The sequence below is a fragment of the Haplochromis burtoni genome, unplaced genomic scaffold (genome assembly GCF_018398535.1).
Source record: "Haplochromis burtoni strain Fernald_Lab_line unplaced genomic scaffold, NCSU_Asbu1 Contig_126, whole genome shotgun sequence".
NCBI lineage: Eukaryota > Metazoa > Chordata > Actinopteri > Cichliformes > Cichlidae > Haplochromis > Haplochromis burtoni.
In genome coordinates this window covers 520,898-538,156 of record NW_024582487.1, presented here as the reverse complement: position 1 = coordinate 538,156, position 17,259 = coordinate 520,898, and the positions used below count along the sequence as shown (strand labels likewise).

The following is a 17,259-nucleotide window of genomic DNA, read 5'->3' as shown; positions in this document are numbered from 1 at the left end:
AAATTCACCACACTGGGAAGGGTGAAGACAACTGGGTTGCCCGGCCCTGGCCACGAGGTGTCCCTTATTTATTTTTCAGGGAGTTGGCAACCCTACTACAAAAATATAAAAATAAAAACCGACGCTGTCTGTTTTATATCTTATATCTGAGGTTCATTTCAAATAAAGGTCCGTAAACGAACTTAGAAGGGATGCTTCTCTGGGAGACCAGAACTTGCCTGAAAATTGTCACATTTTAAAGGTTTCTTCCGTAATAATGCAACTAATTGATGTTACCAGTGTAAAAACTACATTACGTCAATTACAGCCTCCCAATAGTCAATTCGGGCTGCTTATTGTTCACAAATGTGAAAAATATTGGCTAACACATAATGACCTTGTACATTTGTATAATTACATTTTAAGATTTTTATAAATTAGTCTTTATTCTAAATTCTGCTACCAGGGAGCTGGTTCTCATTTGATGTTTAGTGACAATAAATGGATTCTGAGTTGAATTCTGATAGCACCCCACTATGAGATCTGGTAACCGTGCACCGGAAACGTTTCGTTCAACATCCGGGTCAGTTTTCCTCACGCTGCAAACAGCATGGCAGCGAAAAACAAGCAACGTAAAAAGTCCAAAAAAGTGACATTTGAGGCCGAAGAAAACGAGCCGGAGGCGAAAAACAGCGGCGGAGAGGAGGATGAAGGTGAAGAGAAGAATACGAAAGAGGAGGAGAGAGAGGAAGAGGAGCTCAGTCTGGAGGAGGTTTTACGGCTCGGAGGAACTAAGGTGAATTTACCTGGTGAAACAGGGCCAACACTCACAGAGTCAGGGAGCGTTTTAACTTGTGGAGGTCGGTTTGTTTTTATAGTTTTCTGAACTGACACGAAAGTTTATGTGACGTAAAAGCACAGTCCCCGGACAGTTTATTAGGTACACTTTGCTGTTACTGGGTTGGATCCACTTTTGCTTTCAGAGCTGCCTTATTTCTTCATAGATTCAACAAGACGCTCGAAACATTCCTAGGAGATTTTGGTCCTTAATGACGTGATCGTATCAGACAGCTGCTGCTCATCCATGATGCGGATCTCCTGTTGTTGTATTGAGCTCTGATGCTTTTGGAGGCCATTTGAGTACAGTGAACTCAGTGTCATGTTCAAGTAACCAGGAAGGCTGTGGTGTTTTAACAATGCTCAGTTGGTACTAAGGGACACAAAGTGTGCCAAGTAAATATCCCCACACCGTTAGACCGCTGGCTGAACAGTTGTTATACACTCAGGATGGATCCATGCTTCCATGGTATTATTTACATAAATAAATAAAAACGTATCAAATAAAGTAAACATTTAAATACAATTTATACACAAATGTTAATCAGAATTCTTTGTCACATATTTTTAATCTTTTCTTTGTGGTTCTTCTCTACGTCTTTAGGCCGACTATATCCTCCTCGCCGGCCTCGAAGACTCCAACGAGCTCGTCGATGGCGGCATGAAAGGAGCGATAGATGATCTGGAGGAGGGCGAGCTGGAGTCATTCATCACCAAGCTGGGCATCCGGGCATACGCGACGCAGCAAACCATTCCGGACAAGCCTGAGGGTGAAGCCGCCACGGCTGCCACAGCTGCTGCCGAGAAGAAAGCTAAAAAGGTCAAAGTGGAGAAAGCAGAGGAGACGGCACCTGACACTCAGCCCAACGTCGTCGATCAGAAGCAGAAGAAGACAAAAGAGGCGCGGGTATCGGCGGCAAAAAAGGCGAAGCAGAGCCAGACCGTGTTTGAGTTCCAGCCGCGGCAGGTGCTGCTGATCAAACCTGGTGGTAAGTGGTTCGAGCTGGATTACACAGAAGAGGGCTCGTCGGCGCCACAGGATGCTGCCCTGGTCTCGCAGTACAAGACGCTCGCTCAGCAGCTGTTTGAGGCTGAGGTGACCCTCTACAAGACCAAGAAGAGCTTGCAGAAAGGCGCCAACTCGGCCTGGATGAAGACAGTTGTCTCCTCTGGCGTGCTGGCGGACAGAATGGCAGCCATGACGGTTCTGATTCAGGACGCTCCGGTGCACATGCTGGAGCACGTGGAGAACCTAGTCACCATGGTGAAGAAGAAGGGCAGTCGGCGGATGGGTCTGATGGCAATGGACACGCTGCGAGAGCTGCTGCTGTCCAACCTGCTGCCCGGGGACAGGAAGCTCCGCACCTTTGCCCAGCACCCGTTCGACCAGCTTGAGGAGAAGGCCAGCGGCAACCGCGACGCCCGCGACCGCCGCCTCATCCTCTGGTACTTTGAGCACCAGCTGAAGCACCACGTGGCTGAGTTTGTGGTGGCGCTGGACTCGGTGGCTCACGACACAGTGCCCGCCACCAAGGCAAAGGCGTTAGCCACTGCCCATGAGCTGCTGTGCAGCCGTCCAGAACAAGAGAAGGCGCTGCTCACCCAAGTGGTAAACAAGCTTGGAGACCCCGAGTACAAGACGGCGGCAAAGGCATCGTACCTGCTGGAGACGCTGCTGCACAAACACCCCAACATGAAGGGGGTGGTGTGCTGCGAGGTGGAGCGGCTCCTGTTCCGACCCAACATCAGCCCGAAGGCGCAGTACTACGCCGTGTGCTTCCTCAGCCAGGTGATCCTGAGCCACGACGAGGACGGGCTCGCCGCCAAGCTCATCACCATCTACTTCTCCTTCTTCCGTGCCTGCGTCAAAAAGAAGGACATTGAGTCGAAGATGCTGAGTGCGCTGTTGGCGGGCGTGAACAGGGCGTATCCCTACACCAGCACCGGGGACGACAAAGTGAGAGAGCAGATGGACACACTCTTCAAAGTGGTTCATCTGGTGAAGTTCAACACAGCCGTGCAGGCGCTCATGCTGCTGTTCCAGGTGATGGACTCTCAGCAGAGCATCTCGGACCGGTACTATGTGGCTCTGTACAGGTAAGGAAAACCTTGCCTGGCAGCTTGTTTGTGGGCTCTAAACAGACAACATTCAGGTGTTTACTTTCTCCACCTGTGTTGCAGGAAGCTGCTGGACCCCGGGCTGTCGTCGTCCTCCCGCCCGAACATGTTCCTGAACCTGCTGTACAAATCCATGAAGGCTGACGTGGCGCTGAGGCGGGTCAAAGCCTTTGTCAAACGGCTGCTGCAGATCAGCGCCGAGCAGAGCGCCAGCTTCGCCTGTGGAGCGCTGTTCTTGGTGTCGGAGGTCATGAGGGCCAAACCGGGCCTGAAGATACTGCTGCAGGAGGCGGAGGGGGTAAGAAATCTCAGAGGGTGTAAAACTGATGCTTTAGATTTTCCTTTTGGACAAAAATGCTCTCAAAGATGAACTGCTTTAAACTTTTGAATTATGACATCATTCAGAATGAGGAAGAGGAGGCGTTCAAAGACCTCGCTGCAGATGATGATGATGAAGAGGAGCGATTCGTGGATGCTGACAAACTAGAGGAACAAACAAACACAGAGGCAGAGGAGGTCAAACCTGCAGCATCATGGGTACATCACCAGAACCTGGAAGGTCTGTGAAACACAAAGATTAGTGCTGACGTTCTCTGTTTGAAAACTGTTGTTGAAGGATGGGTTTAATCTAACATAACCGCCAGTGCCCCTGGTACTTTCCACCATTTCCACCCACTGTCTTCCTGGGAGGCTATTGTTTAATAGCTAGTTGTTTTGTTTTAGCTTCATGAAACTAATTGCAGATTTTTTTTATTTGCCTGAATCAGGAAAAACTTTTAGATCATGTTGTAATCTCTATTCCAGCTAATTTTGTGTGTTTGTTGCACCTGGCTGATTAAAATAAAGCAGGACAGTAAATAAGAAGACGAGCTTCATCATGTTTGTTTCTCCGTCCTGTTTTCTTTCAGGAATGAAGAGTGTTCAGAGCTACGACCCGCTGCACAGAAACCCGTTATTCTGCGGTGCAGATCGCTCGACTTTATGGGAGCTGCAGAAGGTAAAAGAAATCTGTCCTAATAAACACAAAGTTCGTAACCAGAGCTCGTGTTCACAAGCTGCTGTGTATAACCTAATGTCTGATGTTCTCTGCAGCTCGCTCTGCACTTCCATCCGTCAGTGTCGCTGTTTGCAAAAACCATTCTGCAGGTAAAAGCCCCGCCCCTTTCCACATGCTCAGGAGCTCTGTAGTCGTCATGATTCTTGCTGTTAATGTTTGATATGATTTTATTTCCACAGGGAGACTTCATCCAGTACTCTGGGGACCCTCTGCAGGACTTCACCCTCATCCGCTTCCTCGATCGATTCGTCTTCAGAAACCCCAAACAGCTCAAAGCAGAACGTAAGACAAACAAGCACCGAATTCTATTGGATGCATTTTGTAAAATGGATCAAAAATGATGCAACATAAACACAGATGGATACAAAATGATCACATGTAGATGGGAAAATGACGAAAACTGGTGTCAAATGTTCACATTTGTGAAATAGTTTAAAGAGATTCAAAAAAGAAAGGATGATTAAAACAAACGGACTTAAAAGAGGAACAAAAACAATGAAAAAGGATGAAATAAAATACAAAAAACGCACAAAGCTGCAAAACAGCAGCAACCTGCAGAGGAACAAGAGACAGTGGACAGTAAAGACAATCTAAATAAGTCTTTACAAGCTGAAAACGACAGAAAAATAAAAAAATTCAGACTCAGAAAGATGGAAAACGATAAAAAACATCCTGAAGAGTTGTTATTATTAGTCTGTGGTTTCATTGCTGTCTCGGCTCAAAACAGATTTAATCACGCTGACTTCACACATTGTGACAGTTTATTGACGGTTTTAATGAACTAATATTAATAATTTTAAGTGTAAACTTTCGTTTTTTTAATATTTTTTATTCTTTAGAAAACACCGACGCCGCTGTGATGAAGCCCAAACACAGATTACCTGTCAGCTTGCTACCAGGTAACTTTGAACAAATTTCACACTTTCTATGTTTGTTTTTTTCCTTCACCTGCTCTGTGATGTCAGATGAAGTGTGGATCCTTTAAATTATTTGTGTGTGTCAGTGAACAGCGCAGAGTTTCTGTCCAAAGAAGAAAGTCAGGTTCCTGTTGATGAGATCTTCTTCCATCGGTGCGTCCCAGCAAAGTCACCTGACATATTTCCACTGTTTTTTGACTGTATTCTGTTTAATGAGTTTTGTTTCTTTGTTTCATTCGTCAGCTTCTTCAAGAAACGACAGCAGGAGAAGCAGCAACGCCGGCCACAAGGCGACGATGACGACGAGAGCCTGGAGGATGTGGACGATGATGAGTTTGAGAAACTTCTTGGTAAATAAACCATCATCTCTAATTTAATGCTCAGTATCTCCTCATGAAAACATCACAGATCCTTGGTTAATGGCTTCAGTCGAGACACTTGTACAGTTAAATTTATAAACACGCATTACATAAAACACTGACATTTCGACGTAAACAGAACGGCATTTAAAATCTTTTATATTTCAAATAAAAGGTAAAAATTTAAATCGCAGGCTGATCCAGTCTGAGTGTAGTTTGGCTCACTGTGAGTTTGGCCCACACGTGCCTGATAACACCTGGGCGTGATCCTGATGGTGGGAGGATCTTCCTGATGAGGAATCGGTGAAGTCCTGGCCAGTCTGAGGTGCTGTTTGCTGCTGTCCTTCAACAGTTAAACATTTGGCACGTGTGCTCAGTGTCAACCTGCTCTCAGGTTGACACTCAGAGACCAGGCCGTTAGTGGTCGACCTGCCGGTTCTGGTGTTCGCGGGGGAATGCTCGGCTCTGGGCTGTGACAGGGTTCCCGCTAAAGGACAAGCAGCCCACCGGAGGCTGGCTGTGCTCCTCCTGTTCTTCCTCCTTTGCTTGTAGTATAACTTAAAGTTCTCTGGCTGAGTAACTGTTTGTTTGTTTTTTGGCAGACACCTTTGAAGGCGATTCGTACTTTACCGACCTCGGCAGTGATAATCTGGACTTTGCAGGGTGAGTTTTCAGGTTTACTCTTGGGTTTTATTTCCATTCATTTATTGATTTACTTTGTCATTCTTAAATTTATTTTCCTTCTGTTTACAGTATTATTGTTTTATTTATTTCTGTATTACTGTTGCTACACATGAGAAAGCAAATACAGGAAATACTAGGAAGAGCATTATGTTGGTATTTATTTAGTCTTAAAAACAGAATAATCTGATTGGCTGTGAGACTCGAACACGATTTTGGTTTTGTTTGAAAAAAACAAATAAAGACTTTAAAGACTTTTACACACTGACTGAACCATCCTCTTCCTCACAACGTTTTTTGTTTTTCTGTCAGTAATGTAAAGAGTAAAAAAGATAAGAAATCAGGAGACGACTCGGAGTCGGACGTGGACAACTCGGACATGGACGACCTGGACGATGAGGAGGTGTCTCTGGGCAGCATGGACGAGGAAGACTTCGGAGACGAACTGGAGGAAGAAGGAGGGATGTTCATGGACCCTGATGGAGTCAAAGAGGGTGATGATGATGGTGAAGGTAAAAAAATATGACAAAGTACGAAAACTTATTTTAATCCAGCTTTGTTTTGAGTGCCAGTTCAATATTCTCTGTTTTTAAATTAATACACCAATACCTTTTTTTTTCTGCCTGTATAAATGTCTTTTTTGTCATTATTTGACTTCAGATTATATTGATGTTCATATATTCCAGTCCACGCTGTTATGAGTTAAAGGACAGAATCGACCTGAGCTCTTACAGAAACCTGATCCTTCTCCTCTTCTTTCAGTTCCTGAGCTGGAGGATGAAGATGCTGCATTTGGAGGTCAGTACCTTTAGAAATCCTAACCACTGTTTTTTACATACTGAAGAGGGAACACAGTGCATCATGGGATATCTGAGCCAATAATCTGTAAGCCTATTTTAGACGAGCACCCCATAATTCAAAGAAAACCACTAAACATTTACATTTAAGGTTCTGGAACTAGTGAAGTTTAATCATTATAAAAATACAGATTAATAAATTCAGTCAACTCATCTGTGAAAGCAGCACCTAATTAAAATATAATATCTTACAGTTAACTTAAAAATATTTAATAAATGAATGCAAAATTTGGGGTTCTATGCTAAATTATGAAAGATGGCTGGAATTTATCCTTCTGCTAATGTGGAATTATTCTGCTTATTTTCAGCTCCTTATTTTCATTCTTGGACTCTTGTAGAGCAGCTTTGCATGATTCACATTTCAGAATAATCCTTCCCTATCTTATACTGAGTCCATGCTCTGTCTGAAATGAGCAGTTATAGCTCCTCCTCATTGGCTGCCCCTCACAGAAGACTTGTCGGTGGGGCGTTTATTCCTGTGATGGCCATATTCAGAATATTTGCTCTTTGTGACATCATAAAGATCCAAGAGGAGGAAAATGTTTAGAGCAGTCTGAAGCTGAAAGGATTAGCTGTGCACGTGGGCCGTGTTGAATATGAACGTCCATCACTGGAACAGAAGATACGAGAGAAAATAATTATTTTCAAATGTAATATTGAAACTGGGAAAAACCTTTTCCACTGTATAGATTCAGAAGACGATGAGATGGAAGCTCCAGACATCACCCCACAGACCAAGAAGGGAAAGAGAAAATCCTCCGAGGACCTCGACTTCTCCGGATCTTTAGGTTGATGCTGGATCTGTAGCTCAAAGAATTATTAACATAATTTAATGTGTCAGTTTGTTTTGGCTGCGTATAGAAAACTCAGTCAGCAACTCCGGAGGTTATTTTATTGATCACTGTTCAATGTTTCAGGTTCCAAACAGAAGAAGAAGAAGGAAAAGAAAGATGCAGCCATGTTTGCTTCTGCTGAAGAGGTCAGTTTGACTTCAGAGAATTCATGGAAACAAGCACAACAGGATTATGGAATCATAAGTATTTCAAAGGTCTTATAACATCATTATTGTTATTCTTTTTTTTGCCAGTTTGGCTGCCTGCTGGACGAGAATGCCGGCTCCAAGTTTGACAACATCGGGCTGAACGCCATGGCCAATAGAGACAAAGCAGGTGAGATCACAGAGCTTCACCTTGAACAGCTCATACTACTGCAGGAACAAGCCCAGTGGCCACCTGAAGGCTGAGGATAGGATTTTGTGCTGCGATGCCTTTTAAAAATATGACCTCTAGGTCATCGTTATGGTTTCTATTATAATTACAGCACCTGAAATGTTCTGTATAACTAAAATGTTCATTAGTAAGTTAGTTTTATTCCTTATATTGACCCAACAGCCATCTCTGTTATTACAGTGATGTCATTTAATGGACCTTGAAACTAAGAATGATTACATTCAGACTGACATGTGAGAGCTGAAGGATGCTGAGGCTGTTTCAGGTTATAACAGGGTTAAAAACAAACAGACGAGATGAAGGCCGGTGTCTCTCGTCTCACGTTTCATAACTTCTCCACACAGTGAAAGTGCTGTCAGTCCCACTCAGCTGCGCTGCACAGATAAACCAAATGTGTTTTCTTTTCTAACCTTTCCTGTGTGCAGGTCTGAAGCAGCTGAAGTGGGAAGCTCAGCGCGACGACTGGATCCACGGCCGTGACGCCAAGACGCTGCGCAGGAAGAAGACCACGTTCAACAAGAAGAAGATGGGGTTCGGCCAAGCCAGGACGGGAAGCGGGACGTTTGGGAGCAAGAAGAAGAGGAAGTAGATGACGAGGATGCTGAAGATGTTGGCCTAAAGCTAAGGGACACCTTCGGTGACCACGCCTTCCTCGTCTGTCTCCCGGACGCTGTGGATTCCGGACACTCAGCGGTCTCATCGTAAACTGGGAGGACGCGGACATAAAACGGTGTTTACAGATTCAATCTGGGGGCTGGTGAAGAGGAGCCACATTTAGCTTGTTTTATTTTTTTGTAAAATCAAAGACTTTGTTGTGCTGAACATTTTGCTGCAAATCTCATCTGGATCATTCCATCTCAGTCCATCATGTTTAAAATAAACTTTGGTTTTAAAATGCATAAATGAGTACTTCACGGGATGAAAGCAGGGCTGTTTCATGATGTTTTTGAGGGAACATTTGTGTTTAAGGTAAATATCTGGTCCTGTGCCTCTGTGAAAATGGACTCTGAACGAATGAAGGATGCTTGAAGTTGCTGAAATATTTAGATGTCTACAGCCTGTAGAAACTTTTGCTTCTCACACAATGTTGTTTACACAGAATTGTCTTAAAACAGTCTAAAAGTGAATCGTTACACTCGTTAAAGCTTAAATGTTGGGGGAAAAGTTCACTGTGATATTTCCAGGTATGACGCAATATACAAAGTCCAAATAAATTTATTAGATCCAAAATTTGTTACGCTGTTCTCTCACATATAACTCATAATTATGTAGAGAAGGGAAATATTGCTTTGTTTTTAGTTCCAGCCTCATGGCCCAAATTTCTCTGGCCAATGAGAGGGTGTGTGCCGCTGTGCCGTTTTCTTGGTTTGTTTTTCACCTTCGGACTGTTTTCAAGAATATCCCGTGTCTTGTATGTGAGAAGCTCTAAATAAAATCTACTGTGGTTTCTACAAGTCTCCAAATCCGCTGTCGTAGATCACACATTTAAATATTTTAGGGACTTCAAACGCCCGTTTTACGTTAACTGGAGCTGCACTGCTGACGCTCCACATTCATATTTACTCTAACACATTTGAAGCTCTGGGAGTTTTCTAGATATTGGAATTTTAAAGTGCTCCCTCAAAAAAAGGATTTCAGAGTGATGTGTAAAAACATCCCGACCTTCATCCTCAGCTGTGAGAGGCTGAAGTTTATGAGTGCGATAATTCAAGCACAACCTCAAGAACTTCAAATTGAGACCGCAGGTGTGTCTACCAGGAGGCTGGTTATTTTTGAGAAATCTCATGATTCGTTCCTTTTAAGAAGTCAGCATTTTCTTTCAGGCAAATCTGAGCTGACATGGGATGAGCCTGTTTGACACCTAAGCAGCAGATTTCCTTGTATCTAACAAATCAATTCACATACAACCTGTGTGTGTGTGTTTGTGTGAGACAAACATTTAAGTGTTTCATGATCCTGTTCAGTGTGTTTACAGGTTCAATGATTGTTTCTGTCGTTCGGATCAAGTTGAACATACTGATCATAATGTGCCATTTGTAGAACGGTCTGCACCGTTTCAAGGTTGTGTTGTTTTACATTTACAAATTAAAATTGGTTCAGGTTTTTTGTTGGTGTGGTATTAACCATTAAAGTATCAACTGGGATAGGCTCCGGCTCCTGCCCGCAACCTGAATAAGCAAAAGAAGATGGATGAATGGATAAAATGATCAAATATAGCAGTTAACATTGAACCATTTTAAATGTAATTTAATATCAAGCAATACTATTTTTCTGATTTTCTCTGTCGCTGTTTCACAAATTCTTAACTTTTAATAGACCAAATGATTAATCTAGAAAGTATTTTGTACCTGAACTGATGGGAGATTATTAGGTACACTTGCTCAATAAATGTGGTCATTTTAAATTAGTTTACAAATTGCTGTAAATTAGTTTACAGCAGTAATGATATAATTAATGTTATCAACAGACAAAAAGAAAAACTAACTGATTTTGTACAACAGCTATAACACCTTGTGGCTGTTGTTAGTTTACAGCTATTATATCAAACTAAAGTAATAGGAAGTGAAAGAATGCAATGCTAAAGGTCAGCAAAGAAAAAGCGGGAGTAACAGGGACATCAAGAAAGTTCATGAATACATATACACACACCTCTACATATATATGTATATTGATTGATCGATCAATAGCATAGTGGTAACACCACTCGCCTTTGGAAGTTCAGGTGAGTGGTTTGACTCCCAACCAGGGTGTCTACAAATGCTCTCGCAAGAGGGAACCAGGATGTCAGGTCAGGGGGAAGGGGGTGGCTATAGCTCAGGTGGTAGAGCAGGTCATCTACTGGAAGGTTGGTGGTTCGATCCCAGGCTGCATGCCAAATATCCTTAGGCAAGATACTAACGCCATGTTGCTCTCCGATGCATCCATCGGAGTGTGAATGTGTATGAATGTTAGACAGTAAGCACTTAACAGTTAGAAAAAGTGGTTGTGTGATTGGGTGAATGAATTAGTTGTATAAAGCGCTTTGACTGCTCATATAGAGTAGAAAAGTGCTACATAAGAACCAGTCCATTTACCATATCATCACCCCCACTTGAGATTGTACTTGGGTACCAAGTGTGAGACAAAAAGAGGTTTTTGGGTTTGGCTGCTTCATACAGCAGCAAATATATACAAAGTATGTGTGTTTAAAAATAACAACAAAGGCAGGATATCCTTGACTGGGCTGGATACCAGCCACATTTAATAACTTCTCCACAGAGAAAAGACAATTCCTGTATAAATGAATGAGGTTTGATGAGTCTTTACAGGAAGTGATGTCTTTTTTCCTAATGTGCAGTGCTGAAGCAGCCGGGAGACTCAGATGCCAAGGCGCTGCACGTGATAATGACGATGACGTCGATGGACACCTTCAATCCTGTTTGGCTGACCAGGCCTCCTGGTCTCTCTCTCGGATGCCGTAGATCCCCGCCCACTCGTTGGACTTGTAGTAAACTGGGAGGAAGCGGACGTCACAAAATTAATTTTGTTGTGTTGGAAATTTGTGGGTTGAGAGACTGGCAGCAGAGCTGTGCAGCTGATTAACTTACAGAAATTATGATATGATGTTCACATAAAGCAGAAGGAAGGTTTATAAACGTGTTGTTTAATTTATGGCTCAAAAAAAATCAGGTTGTTCTGCAGTAAATGTGTACCTAATATACTTTTACACATTACTTGATTTAATGTATATTGTCTTTATTTGGTGCTATGTTGGTATCTTCAGATGAACTTCAATAAAACTTTGTTGTTCTGCTGAAATTGCACTAATTATTTTTATTTTCATATGAATTGATTTATTTCACCAACTTGGGTTTTAATTGATTTAAATATGACCTCATTTTCATCTGTTGTATGTACATTTCAACGTTATCTGTGCTCTGACATTTTTATTTTCATACGTTGTGCAGGTGTGTTTCTGATTTTCTAATTTAGTAATGATTTTAAATCTGGACCACACTATATAAACAGTAATTATTATTATGAAAGAAGCCAGTGTCCATGTTAAAGTTGAAAAACGCCTTCTGCTAAGCCCCAGTTTGAACCTGGAGATTCTTCTTACCTTCTAGGATGGATGGGAACCTCCTGTTCATAGTGTTCCTGAAATCTGCAGGTGGTGCATGATATAAAACATGAAATTTAGGATGATATAAAGCCAGACCTATTTCAGATCCATTTAACATCATAATTTCATACCTCGACTGGTGTCCATTGTGTGAAACAGACCGTAAGCCCCGAGGACGCCCAGCAGCTCCAGAGCAATCACGCCCTTCATGAGCTTCTTAGCCAGCGGCTCCAGAGGTTTCGGAGACATCTGAGGGGAGACCAACAAATACAAACAACTTTATTTACAAAGACAGGGATAGACAGCGTGTTCTCTTCTTTCATTTTGCCTCCATTATGAAGGTCACATTAATTCATTACACTGCATCTAACTTTCCTGATAGAATATTTTTATTTCACTGCTACACAGAGGTACTCAGCTCTGCACCTCTAGTACAGATAACAGACAGCAGACCTCGCTCTTTAGTGAAAGTTAAAATAATGTCTGCACATATTTTAGATTAGAATGAGAATACCTTATTTTATTGTGATTATATGTAATTTTGTACATTTAAAACCTATAACAAAAACAACAGATCGTCAATATTTTATATTAAATTCAGACAGAAGAAAAAGGCTGTAACTTTATTTTGAAAATAGTCTGCCACTCTTCCAAAATAAAAATCCGAGTTGGATTTTCAACCTTAACGCGTTTGTTTAATGACAGCATGACACAACAAGCCGGGCACTCAGGAAACATCAATATGTTAGCAAACGGTCGCTTATTTCTTCGTTTTGAACTGAAGGCGTTTTATTTAACGCCTTTGTTACGTCTGAACTTACCTTATATTAGATTTGTGGTACTTGAGATAAATGAATAACTGCTTTAAATCTAAATCAGAGCACTATAAATTATATCAGTAGAGTAAACTGCTTGGAAAAACAAATCTTCTGCCCTTGTAACAACCACAGCAAACTACTAACACACTGCTTCCGTGTACGGAAGCTCGGTAGGGACATATCGACTTTTTTTTGGCGTCCTTACCTCATTAAAACCATTAAAACCGCTGTTTACACTACCGTAAATATAAAGGCAGCAACTTTTAGTGATAACACGGCTAAAAGAGGCTCCTTTACAGTTGATAATTCTCTTTTTTATTCAATAAAATAGTAATTTGATAAATGAATTAAGACTAATTATTAAATTATTTTCTATTAATTTTTTTTCATCAAATCAATATAATCACTAGTAAAGAACAATCACGTAACAGCTCCTTGCTATAATAATTTATAATAATTTTTCTTGACTATTTTATTGTATTTATTTATTTATCGACAAACTAGATATCACAACACATACAGTGGGGCAAAAAAGTATTTAGTCAGCCACCGATTGTGCAAGTTCCCCCACCTAAAATGATGACAGAGGTCAGTAATTTGCACCAGAGGTACACTTCAACTGTGAGAGACAGAATGTGAAAAAAAAAATCCATGAATCCACATGGTAGGATTTGTAAAGAATTTATTCGTAAATCAGGGTGGAAAATAAGTATTTGGTCAATAACAAAAATACAACTCAATACTTTGTAACATAACCTTTGTTGGCAATAACAGAGGTCAAACGTTTACTATAGGTCTTTACCAGGTTTGCACACACAGTAGCTGGTATTTTGGCCCATTCCTCCATGCAGATCTTCTCGAGAGCAGTGATGTTTTGGGGCTGTCGCCGAGCAACACATGGACTTTCAACTCCCGCCACAGATTTTCTATGGGGTTGAGGTCTGGAGACTGGCTAGGCCACTCCAGGACTTTCAAATGCTTCTTACGGAGCCACTCCTTTGTTGCCCGGGCGGTGTGTTTTGGATCATTGTCATGTTGGAAGACCCAGCCTCGTTTCATCTTCAAAGTTCTCACTGATGGAAGGAGGTTTTGGCTCAAAATCTCACGATACATGGCCCCATTCATTCTGTCCTTAACACGGATCAGTCGTCCTGTCCCCTTGGCAGAAAAACAGCCCCATAGCATGATGTTTCCACCCCCATGCTTCACAGTAGGTATGGTGTTCTTGGGATGCAACTCAGTATTCTTCTTCCTCCAAACACGACGAGTTGAGTTTATACCAAAAAGTTCTACTTTGGTTTCATCTGACCACATGACATTCTCCCAATCCTCTGCTGTATCATCCATGTGCTCTCTGGCAAACTTCAGACGGGCCTGGACATGCACTGGCTTCAGCAGCGGAACACGTCTGGCACTGCGGGATTTGATTCCCTGCCGTTGTAGTGTGTTACTGATGGTGACCTTTGTTACTTTGGTCCCAGCTCTCTGCAGGTCATTCACCAGGTCCCCCCGTGTGGTTCTGGGATCTTTGCTCACCGTTCTCATGATCATTTTGACCCCACGGGATGAGATCTTGCGTGGAGCCCCAGATCGAGGGAGATTATCAGTGGTCTTGTATGTCTTCCATTTTCTGATGATTGCTCCCACAGTTGATTTTTTCACACCAAGCTGCTTGCCTATTGTAGATTCACTCTTCCCAGTCTGGTGCAGGTCTACAATACTTTTCCTGGTGTCCTTCGAAAGCTCTTTGGTCTTGGCCATGGCGGAGTTTGGAGTCTGACTGTTTGAGGCTGTGGACAGGTGTCTTTTATACAGATGATGAGTTCAAACAGGTGCCATTCATACAGGTAACGAGTGGGGGACAGAAAAGCTTCTTACAGAAGACGTTACAGGTCTGTGAGAGCCAGAGATTTTCCTTGTTTGAGGTGACCAAATACTTATTTTCCACCCTGAATTTACGAATAAATTCTTTACAAATCCTACCATGTGGATTCATGGATTTTTTTTTCACATTCTGTCTCTCACAGTTGAAGTGTACCTCTGGTGCAAATTACTGACCTCTGTCATCATTTTAAGTGGGGGAACTTGCACAATCGGTGGCTGACTAAATACTTTTTTGCCCCACTGTAATGAAATTTAACCAAACGCAAAGCAAAACAGAAAATTAAAAATAAAAATGAATGCACAGTTTGAATAAAAACTATTTAGCTGAATTCCCTGTGAAAAGATGAAAAATCTGAAATTTTAAATTTTATATACTCAATAAAAAAAGAAAAAAAGACCTTACAAGAAAAGCTGAATGTTGGCCTCACCCATCTTATCGGTTGTCCGGTCACCTAAGGGGTTAATTGCATGAATAAATAAATAACTGATTAAAAGGACTAAGTACGAGTGCCTTGTTTTTAGAAATACAAAAACTGTCTTAGATAATGTCACCTTTTCTCCCTCTCTCCCCCTTGTGATAATAAAAAACAACAACAACATAGAATCAACTCTTGAATCGTCTGCTCTAAAAGCGTCTTTTATTACTGTTTTTGCTATATATATTTTCTTTTAATTATCATAACAACAAAATTTCGGTCAGCTGAAATTCTGATGTTGAATTGTGATTTAATCATTGTAGTTATGGGATGTTACCAGGAGGTGTCAGCGTTGTGGCAAGATGAACAAAACAAGATGACAGCTCCTGTCATAAAAACAAGGGGTACGTCTAATAAAACACCTGATGCACCTGATGAAAGTCTGAATAATTGTTTTTAATTTTTAGTTGTGAAGCAGTCATAGGGAAAGAATTCACTTTCATGAGCAGATTCCACTGAAGACACCTGCAATTTCTGTTTTGTTTTTTGTTTTTTCTTTTTTTTTGAGGAAATAAAATCTAATGTCATTTCGTTGATATAGACTTAGCTGAATGAGCACCAGCTGCAGGTTAGATTCCCAGTTTTCCCAGAGGCTGTCTCGGTTTTACAGCTGCTATTCCTGCAGGAATCTCAGCAGAGCAGCAGCCAAACGGGTTTAGACTAAGAGACAATATTTGCTCACCTGGGTCACAAAAACCTCACTTTACAGCATGATTAGGTGCAGAAATAGGAGCTAGAAAAGAGTCCTCTGCAGGGCTGGAAACTCATTAAAAGCTACTGCACTCAGAGGGCATCAGAGGTCTTCAACAAATGTGTTTAATTTCTAAAATTATTTACTACTTTCTCCCACATACAGTTTCCTTTTGTCCATTCTTAAGTCACATATGTCTCATAACAAATCTATAATCAGGCATGATGGTGGAATCTGTTCTATGTTGCTGTGAAAAATACTTTAAAAGTCAAATTTCAGCTGGTGAAACAGCACAAATGTTGCTAAACACATAACCACAGAGGATTTTTACAGTAATTACAGTATCTACCACCATTTTGCTTTAATTTTAGTGTTTCTAATTTAATCTCCAGAAACAGCTTGTTACTGTTGAATATAAATACATGTCCTCATCCTGACCGACTCACACGAACATTCAAACAACGGAAACAGCAAAATATATCCTCAGCATGCAAAACAACTGAAATAACCATGGTAACACTTAATAATTTGTGATTTTTGAATGTACAATGCAAATCCCGCATTTTACTGTAAATATGTGTAGTGGGTTGCTGTTAATAAAGTTGTGAGTATTTATTTATTTTTGAAATTTTGAATGAAACAAAAGGTTGTTGTTTTTTAAAAAAAAAAACAACCAAAAAACAAAAAGCAAAAAACCTTTAGGCAATTTATGCGATCAACAAAATAAATAAAATAATGAAAAATACAGCCTTACAGCTGCTGACATCCATCTCAAATACTGCCATCTATGATATGTGTATTGTATGTACAGCACACACCATTTATACAGTCTAAAAAAATACATGTGTATTCTCATTATTACTTCCACTGCAGTTTCTGTACATATAAACAATCACAGTGTATACGATTCATTTTTCCATTTTTTCTATTATATCTCTAATTCACTTTCTCTTCCTATCGCTTCTTCCTCTGCTGCTGTAACAAGGGAATTTCCATAATGTGGGATCCATACAGTTTATATAAATTGCATGTCCACACTTTCAAAGAATGGCTAATCAAACAGTTGATTTCTTGCAAACACGATGGCCCATGATGCACAACAGGAAGAACAATCACCACAGTACCTCCTCTGTCAACTGCACATCCTCGATTCCTTTCTTTAACTCCTCTCTGAGCATCTCCTCAAACTAGTTCATGCATTTATTACTTCTTGGCTGGACTACTGTAATTCATTATTATCAGGATGTCCAAAAA

The 17,259-nt window shown here is 41.3% G+C and overlaps 2 protein-coding genes across 2 annotated transcripts; one reads left to right on the top strand and one right to left on the bottom strand.

The window, feature by feature from the left end:
• The first annotated feature begins 528 nt into the window (after positions 1 to 528).
• Positions 529 to 10,460, top strand: cebpz (CCAAT enhancer binding protein zeta). Its single transcript, XM_005929876.3, has 17 exons — positions 529 to 775; positions 1,421 to 2,913; positions 2,998 to 3,232; positions 3,340 to 3,493; positions 3,843 to 3,931; positions 4,027 to 4,080; positions 4,171 to 4,273; positions 4,831 to 4,890; positions 4,995 to 5,061; positions 5,152 to 5,258; positions 5,870 to 5,930; positions 6,261 to 6,460; positions 6,711 to 6,746; positions 7,495 to 7,593; positions 7,723 to 7,784; positions 7,893 to 7,974; positions 8,460 to 10,460. Exons 1-17 carry the CDS (start codon positions 590 to 592, stop codon positions 8,621 to 8,623), a joined length of 3,252 nt encoding a protein of 1,083 aa, XP_005929938.1. The 5' UTR covers positions 529 to 589; the 3' UTR covers positions 8,624 to 10,460.
• A 668-nt stretch (positions 10,461 to 11,128) lies between these two features.
• Positions 11,129 to 13,114, bottom strand: LOC106633343 (protein CEBPZOS). Its single transcript, XM_014336009.2, has 4 exons — positions 12,958 to 13,114; positions 12,268 to 12,385; positions 12,134 to 12,178; positions 11,129 to 11,526 (listed from the first exon to the last, which is right to left on the bottom strand). The coding sequence occupies exons 2-4, from the start codon at positions 12,383 to 12,385 to the stop codon at positions 11,444 to 11,446; spliced, it is 246 nt and encodes an 81-aa protein (XP_014191495.1). The 5' UTR covers positions 12,958 to 13,114; the 3' UTR covers positions 11,129 to 11,443.
• Between the last annotated feature and the right edge of the window lie 4,145 nt (positions 13,115 to 17,259).